Source organism: Sorex araneus, chromosome X (genome assembly GCF_027595985.1).
Source record: "Sorex araneus isolate mSorAra2 chromosome X, mSorAra2.pri, whole genome shotgun sequence".
Taxonomy (NCBI): domain Eukaryota; kingdom Metazoa; phylum Chordata; class Mammalia; order Eulipotyphla; family Soricidae; genus Sorex; species Sorex araneus.
The window spans coordinates 181,470,357-181,484,841 of NC_073313.1; the positions used below are offsets into that span (position 1 = coordinate 181,470,357).

Genomic DNA, 14,485 nt, shown 5'->3' on the forward strand with positions numbered 1-14,485 from the left:
CCCGCTGGAGCAAGGACGCAGGACTCGGCCAAATATCCCATCCCAGACCAGGAAGCTGCTGAAGGTTTCCCATGTGGGTCCCGTGTGTGTGTGTGTGTGGGGGGGGGGGGGGGGAGAAGGGAGGAAGAAGGAGGAGGAGGAGAAAGTTTGGGGGTAGGTGGGTTCCAATAGTCTTTTCCTGGGGTCAGGATGTTTAGCCTCAGATGCTTTTGCCCATAAAGTGAGGGTGATCATATCAACCTGCAAAGACGATGACTAGGTTTCTGGGAAGTTAAAGGGACAAAGTGCCCGGCATACACCAGCCACTACCTGGGGCGCTCCGAATTTCCGTCGAGGCACGCCCGAGGAAGAGGTGGGGTGCAGGGCGGGAGCGTGTACCTGCGAGCAGCCTTCCCGGGCGCGCACACAGGCGTTCCTTGGGAGCCAAGATGTTCACAGAGGTTAAGGTTGTTGCGGGGGACGGGGGTGTGTGAGGATCACGGTCCCCTCCCCTCAGCGCAAGATCTCGGGGGTCTCCCTCCGCACACCCAACCCTCCGAGGGGCACGGTACTCACGCGAGGCGAGACGCAGGCGAGCAGCAGCAGCAGCAGCAGCAGCAGCAGGGGCGGCCGCCGCATGGTGCGCGCTTCCCGCGGGTGCCCCGACGGCCGCCGGCGCGCACCGCCAGCTGCGGAGCTCAGCGCGCGCCTCTGGGTCCCGGAGCGCGGGCGGCCGCTGCAGGAGGCATGATTGGGGGGTGCCCCCGCCCCCCGGGATTGCCGCTCTACCCCGGGACGAGGTGGCGGCCGCACTAAGCCGCCAGGCCCATTGATAAGGACGCGGCGCGGCTGGCGCGCCTCCGCCCAGCCCCGACTGACCGGCAGAGGAGGAGGCGGAGGGAGGGCGCGGACCCGGCTCGCGCAGGCTCGGCCCCAGGGGCGGAGGAGACCGGGAGAGGGCACGCTGGCTTCGCTTTCGACGCCTCCACCCCCACCCCACCCCCAAGCTAGCCGGCGCCAGGTCCATTTGCAACCTTGCTGCTTGCGCTTGGGCCTGGCTGCAGTTCTCGGGCAGAGAGGTCCCGTCCCCAACCGCGCAGGGGAAGGAGGGCAGCGCGACAGCGGGAACACAGCAGTGCTCGCTCCTCGGGAAATGCTAGTCGCCTCCCACCCCGCGGGGCAGCTGTCCTGCCCTTTCGTTGGGTTTCGTTGTGAAAGCAGTGCTGACCCGTGCCAGGCAGCCTCGCCGCTGCCTGAACGACGTCCCGCCGAGGGATCCCCGAGCGGGCTCTTGGCGACTCTTGGGAGCGCGTCTGACATACCCGGGTATTGAGGGATGGACTGAAGGTGAACAGCTAGAGGTTCAACGCTCCGTCGCTGTCCTGCCTGGGAGCCGGTTCAGGACAGGGAATATTCTCAGTAGTTCATGCAAGAGTCCGACTCTCAGCACCGGTCCCCTCAATCGACCCCTGTAGATGCGGTTTTTCAGTTATCTACACTGGCATCCACTCCTTCCTGCCTGCCTGCCTTCCTGCCTTCTTTCGTTTCCTATTTTATCAAAGTACAATGACTTATAAAGTTATTCATAGTTGGGTCTTAGACAAACCGTGTTCCAGCACCAATCCCACCACCAGTGTCTTCCTCCTTCCACCAGGCTCCCAGCTTGCCTTCCTTCCTTCTTCTCACCCTTCCTCCTTCCCTCCCTCCCTTCCTCCCTTCCTTCCTTCCCTCCTTCCTTCCTTCCTTCCTTCCTTCCTTCCTTCCTTCCTTCCTTCCTTCCTTCCTTCCTTCCTTCCTTCCTTCCTTCCTTCCTTCTTCCTTCCCTTCTTTCTCTCTCTCACCTGCCAGTGCTTAGGGTCTAATCCTGTCTCTGTGCTTGGAGCCACAAGCAGTGTCAGCCTGGCCAGTTGAGCTATTTCTTCTCCCCTCCTTTTCCTCTAGTCTCTCCTTCCTCTGTCTCATCCTTTCTCCCAGACACTTGATCAGCTGAGTTATCACTTCATCACTCCATCAGCTCTTGGGATCTCAACTCCCCCACCCCATGGTGATATTTTGAATGCTGAAAGATGACAGAGAGGGTGGAGGAGGGAAGGAGGGCGATGAGTGGGCTGGGCTTGCAGGACTGAGGGGTGAGGTGCAAAAGCCTGGGTCTGCCCTGGCATGGATGACCCCGGCTCTCTGTTACCTATCATGGGGCACATGCTGCTCCCCTCAGCTTCCTTTCCAGCCTGAAGTATCTCCGGTGAAGTTGGTCACTCACAGCAGAAACCGGGAAGGAGGCGCTTTCTGCAGTCAGACTCACAGCTCATGATCGGTGTCTATGTACTGGGTAACCTAGACGCTTACACACTTTAAGGACCTTCGGCTACAGAAACTCTCACTCAATGAAATATGTTCAGTGAATAGAGCCAGGGAAATCAGTTCACTGTTACACAGATTTTCCTATGATCTTTTCTTCTTTGTGGAAAGCAACCATTGAAACAACCCTGACTTCTCTTTATCTCTCATTACCCCTTTCCCCCCACCCCGCTCCCCTACACATAGTATACACACTACAAAGACAGACACACACACACAAACATACACACACTCTCACACACAGTGAGTGTTACATGACTGAGGTGTCTGGAATAAGAACTGGTACAATATAGTCATACAGCACCCCGTGATCTTGAAATTCAGTTCCTCTTTTTCTCTTTGGATTCACTTGGATTCACTTCATTCTGTCTTGATTCACTTCATTACAAACTTTGTGAAAAGGACCAAGAGGGAACAGGGAGAAATTTCCTTGCTCTGCAATCCCAAACAGGAGCATTCCCAAGAGAAGAAAACTCCGTGTAGGACGAGATGTGTGTGCAGTCCAACCTCTGAAATGCCATAGTGACACCTCTGCTGCTTCCCCTTGTTGGGACACACAGCCCTCTTCTCAGGGAGCCTGGCACTACTGTGGGGGGAAGTCCCTGGCACCTCACAGCCAAGTGAGTGCAGGTACCGGAGCTCAGGTATGTGAGCCTCACAAGTCTTTTTATTTCTTTTTCTTTCCTTTCATCTTTTCTTTCCTTTTATCTTCAATCAAATCACCATGAGATACAGTAACAAAGCTTTCATGATTGAGTTTCAGTCATACAATGATTGAACACCCATCCCTCCATTAGGATACATTTCCCACCACCAATATCCCAGTATCCCTCCTGCTGCCCCCACCCCATCCCACCCCCTGCCTCTATGGCAAGTAATTTCCTTCTTACTCTCGCTCTACTTTGGGGCATCATGGTTTGCAATACAAATAATGAGAGGCCATCATGTTTGGTCCTTAATCTACTTTCAGCACACATCTTCCATCCCAAGCTATCCCTTCAACCATCATTGTCTTAGTGGTCCCTTCTCTATCCCAGCTGCCTTCTCCCCCAGCACGTGAGGCAGGCTTCCAACCATGGAGAAATCCTCCTGGCTCTTGTCTCTACTATCCTTGGGTGTGAGTCTCATATTATGTTATTTTATACTCCACAAATGAGTGCAGTCCTTCTATGTCTGCCCCTCTGTTTCTGACTCATTTCACTTAGCATGATACTCTCCATGACCATCCACTTCTAAGCAAATTTCATTACTTCATCTGAGCCCCAACAAGTCTTACAACTAAAAACCACATGAGCACAGCAGCAGGCATGTGTGTGAGCACCACATCAATCCCCAGGGAGCACTACAAGCAGAATGTGTGTAAGCACCAACACAAAAAGCCATGTCCTCTCCACCCAGTGAGCACCTAGGCCCAGCGCACAACTGAACAAACATGTGTTTAACCCGTCATTCCAACAACAGAAAAGGAAAGAGAGGGGGAAATGTCTCCAGCCAAGTTTATATCCTAGAAACATCTTTCTTGATATCTCTGAAGATCAGGGAAGAGTGGGCCCTTTTGCTCCTGTCACTGTGGAAATTGAACAAACTCACTCAGTTCCAAGTTGTGATTTCTTGCTTTGGACATTCAAATGAAAAGTTTCATTTGTTTTTTGAGAAAGACGATCAGTGGATTTGATGGATTGAGCTGACAGATATATAAAAGACAAATGCAGTGTTTAAAGTACTTTTAATTATATATATATATATATATATATATATATATATATATACACACACACACATATATGGGCTAACAAGGACAGGCTGGAGCGATAGCACAGCAGGTAGGGCGTTTGCCTTGCACGTGGACGACCAAGGTTTGATTCCTCTGTTCCTCTCGGAGAGCCCAGCAAGCTACAGAGAGTATCCCACCAGCACAGCAGAGCCCGACAAGCTACCTGTGGCATATTCAATATGCCAAAAACAATAACAACAAGTCTCACAATGGAGACGTTACTGGTGCCTGCTCAAGCAAATCAATGAGCAACAGGATGACAGTGATACAGTGATACAGATATATACATATATACAATTTTGGGGGTTGCCACACCCAGTGGTGCTTAGAAACTACTACCAGCTTTGTGTATGTCTGGGGATTGCTGTGGGGGTATCTATCATGGAAGTGCTCAGAGGAATAGTAGTGCCTGGAATGAAACTTGGAACTCCTGCATGCAATTCATGAGCAAAGCCCATTGAGGAGCTACCTCTCTGACCCCAAAATAACTTATATTAGTCTTTAATGGATGGCTTGACAAGTACCAAGTCTAATTTAATGCTGACTCACTAAAAAAAGCAATTTATTCTTTTTTTTCCTTTTAAAGCAAGTCATTCTTTTCTTCATTTTATAAGGAGAAATCACCTGGTTGACAGATTTTATTTTTAAATTACTTCTCCAACAATAAATTACATATAGTTTTCATTTTCCTCCAATAGCGATGAACATCTGCTGGAGAACTAATTAAGCACCTTCATTCAGTGCATATTTTATAAAACCTTACTTTGCTCCAGGTGCTAGGCTGGAAGAGATCTGGGAGAATCATCCCGGCAATCTTATGCTGTGCACAAAGCCGGGGTGCTCTGACTACTTCTCCTCCCAGACCTCGGGGGCAGTGAAATGACTGAGACTGGCCAACAAGTCTTCCCAGCTCAAGCATCGTAGGGTGGAGAGGACGTTTCCTCCTGCCCTCTGGCTTCTTCTCAGTTTGGCTTAGTGATCAAATTAGCACAGGAAAGATTCAAGGAAAAAAGAACAAATTTGATTATAGAGAATCCACATGGATATGAGGTCTAAAGCAAAACAGTTAATGAGGGCACTTATTTTCAGGAACTGGGGAGCCTGAAGGGAGGTGGAGGAGGTCTCACCTGGGAGGAGGGGCTGACTCATATCAGGAAGACCAGATGCTTTGTATTTACATGCCTGCCCTGTCATGCAGATAGATTCTCTAATAAGAAACTCCAATAAGATAGAATCTCCAATAAGATAGATCCAATAAGAATCTCCAATAAGATAGATTCTCCAATAAGGTTCACTCTATCACTGTCATCCCATTGTTCATCGATTTGCTTGAGTGGGCGCCAGTAATGCCTCCATTTGTCCCAGCCCTGAGATTTTAGCAGCCTCTCCTTACTCATCCTTCCAAACAGTGCTATATTAGAAGCTCTTTTAGGGTCAGGGGAATGAGACCCGTTATTGTTACTATATTTGGCATATTGAATATGCCACGGGGAGCTTGCTAGGCTCTGCTGTGCAATAAAGAAGGTTATTCCTGGAAAAATCCTAGGTTGGGGTAAAGATCCTCTAACTTTCATTCTTCGACGTAGGTAAGGGTAAATGTTTCTTATAAGCCTGCAGAATCTGACTGCCTTAGCTTGGAAGGATCCATATGCCATGGTGATAAGTCTGAGGGAGACATTATGAAGGGTTTAGCCTTTACTACACAGTTAACAAGCCTATGGTTGATTGACGTAAGAAACTACAGAATACGTGGAAGATGCTGTATGATAATATATGGTGAACGCAAGCCGCGATTCATTCTATAGGATCACATACTAGAATTTGAGCAAACTGGAACTTATCTGGCACTCACTGCTTTCATAGGTAAAATACACTTGATATTAATAATTTTGTAAGGTTCAACCCAATAGACACCTGATTTTTTTTTTTTTGGTTACATACAAGGCTTAATGGCACTATTTCTCTGGTCCTTGACTGATGGTCTTGCAAAAGGGGGAGACATATTCTTCAGTGATCAGGGTTTGCTCCTGGTTCTATGCTCAGAATCACTCCTGGAAAGGTTCTGGGACCATATGTTGTGCTGGAGATAGAATCATGGTCAGCCATGTGCAAGGCAAGCACTTTATCCTCTACTATGTCTCTGACCCAAGAGAGGTGTTCTTAGAAGAGGGAATGAAGGCTGAGTAATAAAAAATAAAGAGGCAGGTAGGGATGGCTAGAGAGATAATGTGGGCATTAAGATAATTGCCTTACCAGATGGAATAGAGAAGGGATCACTAAGAAAATGATGGCTGGAGGAATAAGTCGGGATGGGAGATGCATGCCGAAAGTAGACAATGGACTGAACATGATGACCTCTCAGTGCCTGTATTGCAAGCCACAATGCCCCAAAGTAGAGAGAGAGTATGGGGACTATTGTCTGCCATGGAGGCAGGGGCAGGGTGGGTTAGGGTGGGTATACTGGGGATATTGGTGGTGGGGAATGTGCACTGGTGGAGGGATGGGTGTTTGATCATTGTGTGATTGTAACCCAAACATAAAAGCTTGTAACTATCTCACAGTGATTCAATAAAAATTTTAAAAATTAAAAAAAAAGATAATTGCCTTACATATAGCTGCTTCAGATTCAATCCCCAGCATGGCATATGGTCCCCCAAGCCCTGCCAGGAATGATTCTTGAGCACAAATTCAGGAGTAAGACCTGAGTACATTGAGTGTGGCCCTAATTACCACCCCTATACCAAAATTGAGCCCTAGGATAGTACAGGGCTGGAGTGATAGCACAGTGGGTAAGGCGTTTGCCTTGTACGCGGCCGACCTGGGTTTGATTCCTCGGCTCCTTTCGGGTAGCCCGGCACGCTACCGAGAGTATCTTGCCCGCACGGCAGAGCCTGGCAAACTACCCGTGACATATTCAATATGCCAAAAACAGAAACAACAAGTCTCACAATGGAGACGTTACTGGTGCCTGCTCGAGCAAATCGATGAGCAAAGGTATGACAGTGATACAGCATAGTACAAGGAGCGCCTTGCATGCAGCCAACTCCAATTTGATCCCTGGCACCTGTATATGATCCTCTGAGCTCTGTCAGTAGTGATCCCTGGATGCATAACCAGGAGTAAGCCCTGAGCACAGCTGAGAGTAGCCCCAACACCAAAACAGGAAAAAAACAAAGAACTTCCTTTCTCCCTCCCTTCCTCTCAGACCATGTGGCTTGGGTGTATTTTCACCACAGCAGTTTAAGGAAGCACGTATAACCTGGAGTAGGTGAGGAGAGTCAGACATGCCCACCAACTGGCCACAGTGATTGATTCAGGGATGGTCACAAGTCCCAAGTAGTGCCAGTAGCACCAACAAAGCCAATGTGATGGCAGTATGCTCAAGTGGGTAGCAGAACGGTAGCCTTTTCCACAGCACAGATTCTGATGAGGAGGAATTCAACAGGCAGAGAAGAAAGCCAAGAAATAGAGAGAAAACCCTGCTATCATCTGGTACCTTGTGTGCACAAATAGATGAGAGAGACAATCTATATAGATTGATGATAGATAGATGACAGATAGTGGACAAAAGGTAGGCCATTACAGCTATTCTTTAATTTTTTTTGTCTGGGCATCACACGCAGAGAAACTCAGGGTTTACTTCTGGTTCTGCACTCAAGGATCACTCGTGGCAGGGCTCAGGGGACCATATGGGATGTCGGGAATCAAACCAAAGTCAGCCACATGCAAAGCAAGTACCCTACCTGCTGTACTATTGCTTTCACATCTATTTTTTTCTTCCTTTTAAATCTGTTTTGGTCACTTGGAGGCCCCAAAGCCTGGCCTCTTGGGGAAAGCCATTTGAGATGATTTGGGCAAGGGGTGAGAGAGCACTGGAGCAGGAAGAGAAGTTGATGGTCCTTGGGCTTCAGGGCTGGAAGCCTTCACTGCAGAGACACACAGTCCGTGAACTTGCTCTGCCCCTTAGGTGCTCAATAGCCAAACTAAGAGGCCTTTACTGTCCTGCACACAAGCCTGACTGCGAGCTGAGATAATGTATTATTGATGAGCCATAAATAATGGGGCAACTATGATTTCCTATTCAGTACCGGGGAACAAAAGTATAACAATGACATTTTAATGAGCTTTTTTATGATACAGGATCACTGTTTATACTCTGGAAATGTGGGCTGGCTTTCTCAGGAAAGCATTTTTCCCTTTACTTTTTTTTTTATTTCCCTCTTCCATTTGTCAACATTCCTTTGAATATATATAGTGTTAAAACAGAGTAAATAAAAGCATATTTGAATGACAGTGTTGCTAGTGTCCCCCAGTTTATTTAAGTTTTAACTTCTCTATGGAAAAGATAAGACTTGGGGACCAGAGAAGAACAGAATGTGTGCCTTGCATGTATGAGGACCTGGATTCAATTAGTAGCAGAAAGAAAGAAAGAAAGAAAGAAAGAAAGAAAGAAAGAAAGAAAGAAAGAAAGAAAGAAAGAAAGAAAGAAAGAAAGAAAGAAAGAAAGAAAGAAGGGAGGGTGGGCAGGAAGGAAGGAAGGAGAACGAGAGAGAAAGAAAGAGAAAGAAGGGAGACAAAAAATAAATAGAGGGGGGAGGGAGGAAGGAAGGAAGGAAGAAGAAAGAGAAGGAAAGAAAGAGAGAAAGAAATAGAGACAAAAAATAAATAGAGGGGGGAGGGAGGAAGGAAGGAAGGAAGGAAGGAAGGAAGGAAGGAAGGAAGGAAGGAAGGAAGGAAGGAAGGAAGGAAGGAAGGAGGAAGGAAGGGAGGGAGAGAGGGAGGAAGGGAGGAAGGGAGGGAAGAAGGAAGGAAGAAAGGGAGGGAGGGAGGAAGGAAGGGAGGAAGGAAGGAAGGAAGGAAGGAAGGGAGGAAGAATGGAGGGAGGAAGGAAGAAGGGAGGGAGGGAGGAAGGAAGGGAGGAAGGAAGGAAGGAAGGAAGGAAGGGAGGAAGAATGGAGGGAGGAAGGAAGAAAGGGAGGAAGGAAGGATAGAAGGAAGGAAGGAAGGAAGGAAGGAAGGAAGGAAGGAAGGAAGGAAGGAAGGAAGGAAGGGAGGGAGGGAGGAAGAATGGAGGGAGGGAGGGAGGAAGGAAGAATGGAGGGAGGGAGGGAGGAAGGGAGGGAGTGAGGGAGGAAGGGAGGAAAGGAGGGAGGAAGAAAACAAGGAAGGGAGGAAGAATGGAGGGAGGGAGGAAGGAAGGAAGGAGGAAGGAAGGAAGAAGGGAGGGAGGGAGTGAGGAAGAGCAAAAGAGAAAAAAGAGGAAGGGGAGGGATAAAAGGAAAGATGGAAGGTAGGAAGGAAGGAAATTAGATGTTTAGTACAGTGGAGGAGCACTCTCCAGAGAGAAGGTTGCTTGTAAATATCTTTTGAGTTGACCATCCCACCAGTGCCCTAGGGATTCAGAGACCGTTCCTGGGAATGCTCAGCCCTGCTGTGAATGTCTGGTGGTGATGGACATGAAATCATGCAGTGCTGAGGATCACACTCAGTACATGCATGGATGTATCTGAACCCTTTGAGTGATAACCCCTCTTATTATGGAGCAGAAAAAAGTCATGCTACACTCTGTCTAAATTGCTATTCCACAGAAACCAGAAGAGAGAATAAATCACTACAGTTATTTTAGGGCATCGCATTTTGGGGGTACTTGATTATGGGGAAATTAATAAGTACAATGTAATTTTACCTTAATTCTACAAGGCAGAAACAATTAACAGCAAATTATAAGTTAAGGGGGAAAATGCAACACTTATCACAGAACAAAACACTAATATTCATAATGCATAAAGAACTCTAAAAACTAAACAATAATTTAAAAAAACCAACAAAAACTCAGAGGAAAGTGGGAGATAGTACTGTAGAAAAGAAATACAAATGTACCCTAAACATGGAATCCTGGGGCTGGAGCGATAGCACAGCGGGTTGCCTTGCATACAGCCAACCCGGGTTCGATTCCCAGCATCCCATATGGTCCCCCGAGCACCGCCAAGAGTGATTCCTGAGTGCAGAGCCAGGAGTAACCCCTGTGCATCGCTGGGTATGACCCAAAAAGAAAAAAAAAAAGATGGAATCCTGAATCCTTCGCTTCTCATTAGACAAACATTAAAAACCATACCAAAATCTAACATTTTACCCAACATATTTGCAAAACAGCTCAAGTTTGATTTGTATTCAGATAGTGAGGCTATAAAGAAACAGATGTTCTTATGCATTATAGTTAGGAAGAAGGGCCCAAGAGATAGTACATCTTTATATATCTAAGGTGCTTGCTTTGTAAGCACCTGGAACAGATTCAATCCCCAGCACCACATCTGGGCCCCTGAGCACCTTCAGGAGTGATCCCTGAGCACATAGGCAGGAATAAGCTCTGAAGCACTGCCGGGTATGGCCCCCAAACAAAACTAAAAAGCAAATACATATAGGAACAAAAATGAAAGTAAAACACATGAAGAGTACATTAACCCTTGTTATCCATTATAAATGCTCAAATCCTTTGGTGACTGATCTAGTACTTCTGCTTTGGGGACTTCCTACAGATATACTCATATGTGTGAGACTAGACAGATGTATATACACTTTTGCAGAAGTGATGTGTGCATTGTACAAATTAATCTGTCATTGATTATAGTACAAAAGATTAGGAACCACCTGAATATTGAATAATAGGGGACTTGGTATTATGGAATACTTGTGACTGTAGAAGACAAAGTTTCCTAACACGCTCTGACCATGACAGCACTGTATAGCCAGGCCCTAGCATGGAAATCAGCAATTCTGCATGAAATAGACTGAGCACCAATAGGAATAGCACAGAAATGTTTTCTGACAGCACTGAGGAGAACTGGTGAGACCTTTCCTTGGGGACCCTTCTAAAAAAAGAAAGAGATGATGCTTCATGTATAGATACACAGTGATCACTACATATGGATTATATATAGGAGAGCTATATGTATATATAACTATAGAGCTATATATAGAGAGCTATATATTTATATATATCTATTCTAGGGATTGAATCCAGGGACTCACATATGTGAGCCACATCCCTGGTCCTACCTGTATGTTTTTAAGTGAAATAATGAGAAGAGGAAGAGTAAACCACTTAGACTTTTTTAAAATTTTTTAATTAGTGAATCACTGTGAGAGTACAGTTACAGATTTATACATTTTTGTGCTCATGTTTCCCCCATACAAAGTTCGAGAACCCATCCCTACGCCCATTCTCCACCACCAGTAAACCCAGTATCCCTCCCACCCTCCCCAGTCCCGTCTCCCCCCACCCCACACTGCCACTATGGCAGGGTATTCCCTTTTGTTCTCTCTCTCTGATTAGGTGTTGTGGTTTGCAATAAAGGTGTTAAGTGGCCATTGTGTTCAGTCTCTAGTCTACATTCGGCATGCGTCACCCCTCCCCCGCATGACCTCCGACCACATTTTACTTGGTGTTCCCTTCTCTGAGTTGCCCAGAATGAGAGACTAGCCTCCAAGCCATGGAGTCAAGCTCCTGGTACTTATTTCTACTATTCTTGGGTGTTAGTCTCCTAGTCTATTATTCTATATTCCACAGATGAGTGTAATCTTTCTATGTCTGTCTCTCTCTTTCTGACTCATTTCACTTAGCATGATACTTTCCATGCTGATCCACTTATATGCAAACTTCATGACCTCATTTTTTCTAACAGCTGCATAGTATTCCATTGTATAGATGTACCAAAGTTTCTTCAACCAGTCATCTGTTCTAGGGCACTCAGGTTTTTCCAGATTCTGGCTATTGTAAACAGTGCTACAATGAACATATAAGTGCAAATGTCATTTCAACTATACTTTTTTGCTCCTCTGGGATATATTCCCAGCAGTGGTATTGCTGGGTCAAATGGGAGCTCAACCTCTAGTTTTTTGAGAATCATCCATATTGTTTTCCAAAAGGGCTGAACTAGTCGGCATTCCCACCAGCAGTGTAGAAGGGTCCCTTTCTCCCCACATCCTCTCCAACAACCACTTAGACTTTTTTGTTTGTGTTTGGTGCTCAGGGCTTACTCCTGGCTCTGTATTCAGGGATTTACTCATGACTCTGTGCTCAGGAATCATTCCTGGGGCTGGGAAGCTTGGGGGATCATATATGATACTGGGGGTTGAACCCAGATCAACTACATCCATGGCAAGAGCCCTACCTGCTGTACTCTGTGCTAGCCCTAACAACTCGAACTTTCGTTTCTTTATTTTGGGTTTTGGGGCTCATCCAGTGGTACTCAAGAGCTACTCCCAGCTCAGTGCTCAAGGATCACTCTGGGAGATGATGAGGGTACCATATGGTGTTGGGAATTGAACCCGGGCCTCACATAAACAAGGCAAGTGCTCTACCACTGAGCTACATCCTAGACCCAACCACTTGAACATTTAAAAAGAGAATGATCTCCTTGCAAATATAAGCATGCATATTATTGCTAGTATATGTAGAACATATCCATGGAAGAAGAAATAGGAATCTGGGGACTTGGGTCACCTCTGGAAAAGGAAACCTGGTGTTTAAAGAAGAGAGATAGAGAAACCAGGAAATATACAGCAGTTGGGCACATGCCTTGCATGCGTCTGAGTCAGGTTTGATTCATTGCACCAGGAAATGGTCCCTGAGCATTGCCCGATGCAGCCCTGGGACTCCCAGCATTGCTGGGTTATCCCGGATATCCCTGGTACCAAGCAGCATCACCTCCTCAAACCCTTGCACTGGAACAGTTGGTCCAGTTGGCCAAGAATTGCCAGAGGGACTCCCAATTTTCCTAAGCACCACTTTGGGAGGCCTCCCGGCTGCCCCCTTCACCCTCTGCCGAAGAATAAGATTATAAGGGAAATTTTTCACGCTTGAATTTTGAATTCTGTGGCTATATTTTCCCTACTGCTCACATGTACACATTTAGAACTCACTTGGAATAACTCATGAGGCTTTCTATTTTGCAATTCTTTTGGAAGTTCCACTCTGTACCAGGTATGTGTGAGGAGATGAGTATACTGTGGGCAAAAGTCAGCCTTCACTGCATGTAGAATTAGGAGGACTAAGGGCAAAGAGATGGTTGTTTATGCTGTTTTGCAGTGGGTGGGCATTGCATACACACCTGTCTAGGGTGCTTGCACATTTACCTGTGATGCTCACAGGGCCCCTATCAGTCTGTGATGCTCACACAGTCAACCATGATGCTCACTGAGGTTTGCACTACTTAACTTGTGGTGCAATAGAACGCAGTGCTCTTTAGGGTAAGCACTCCTAGTTGAGGCATGCATGTTATAGTTGTGGTACTCCCACAATTCTGGCTCATGTACATCTCTTTAGTTGTGCTTACAGGGAGGTTGCATTCCTTTATGTGTTTCTCATACACACCTGACTGTAGTGCAGCTGGAAATCACCTGCAGTGCTGGGAAATCAGACATCACAGATTGGAGCTCTGTGCATGTGGGAAACCTGGGATTTGAACTCGTGATAACATGCTTTCAAGACAGGCATTCTGGGCCCCTGTGAGGCATTATTATTCCTGGACCTATTATAATACATATATATACATACATACATATATATACATACATACACACATATATATAAACAAGTAGGGTTTTTTATGCAATATATATGGAAAAAACCCTACTTATTTAATTTGATCTGTGAAGAAAAGCAGTTTTTTGTTTTCCTATGTGTTTGTAGATTTATACTAGTTTTCTAAAGGGGAAGTCCTTCTCTTCACTTAGATTTTCTAGAGTCAGGTATCAAAAAATGGTACCAATTGGTTTTAAAATATTTCTGAAGAAAACAGGAATGTCCCAATTAAAACTGAAACTCCACTTTTCTGGTCTGTATATTACATGAAGCTTCCAACATGAAATAAGTACCGTAAATGAGGCATGGAAATGATTTTCTACATAGGGAAATAAAACCACATGGTAAAATAAAGGAAAGGCTGTGACTTATCTTCAATTGGTGCCGAGTGGGTCAGTGTAGGACAGGCTTGAACACTGTATTTTAAGCCAACACTGAGAAATTTTAAAGGTTCTGGCCTTTTTTTTTTTTTAGCCCTTATCTTTGGGAAGAATATTCTGAAATATGTATGAATAAAATGATGCCTGAGGTTTTTCCTCAAAATTTTACAGATATTAGGAGTAGGATATAGAAATAACAAGATTGGCCATAATTTGAGCATTATTGAAATTTCATCATATATTGTTTTGTCTACCTTTGTGTACATCTGAGACACACCCTAGAAGAGAAAGAAAAGCAAACTTCTTAAGGCTTTTCATGACATGCTTTGCATGCAGGAGCCTCGAGTTGGTCAAGCACGGTCCCCCTGAGCACTGGTGGGAGAGATGCAACGAGCAGCTCCTCGCAACTCC

The 14,485-nt window shown here is 46.0% G+C and overlaps 1 protein-coding gene across 1 annotated transcript in view; it reads right to left on the reverse strand.

Moving 5' to 3' along the window:
• Positions 1-1,299, reverse strand: part of SCTR (secretin receptor) — a 70,308-nt gene extending 69,009 nt beyond the window's left edge. Inside the window, exons 1-2 of the mRNA XM_055121236.1 lie at positions 533-1,299; positions 310-415 (exon numbers count right to left, since the gene is read on the reverse strand). Of these exons, the coding sequence (XP_054977211.1) occupies positions 310-415; positions 533-1,299 (873 nt within the window). The remainder of the gene's footprint in view (positions 1-309; positions 416-532) is intronic.
• Positions 1,300-14,485: the final 13,186 nt, after the last annotated feature.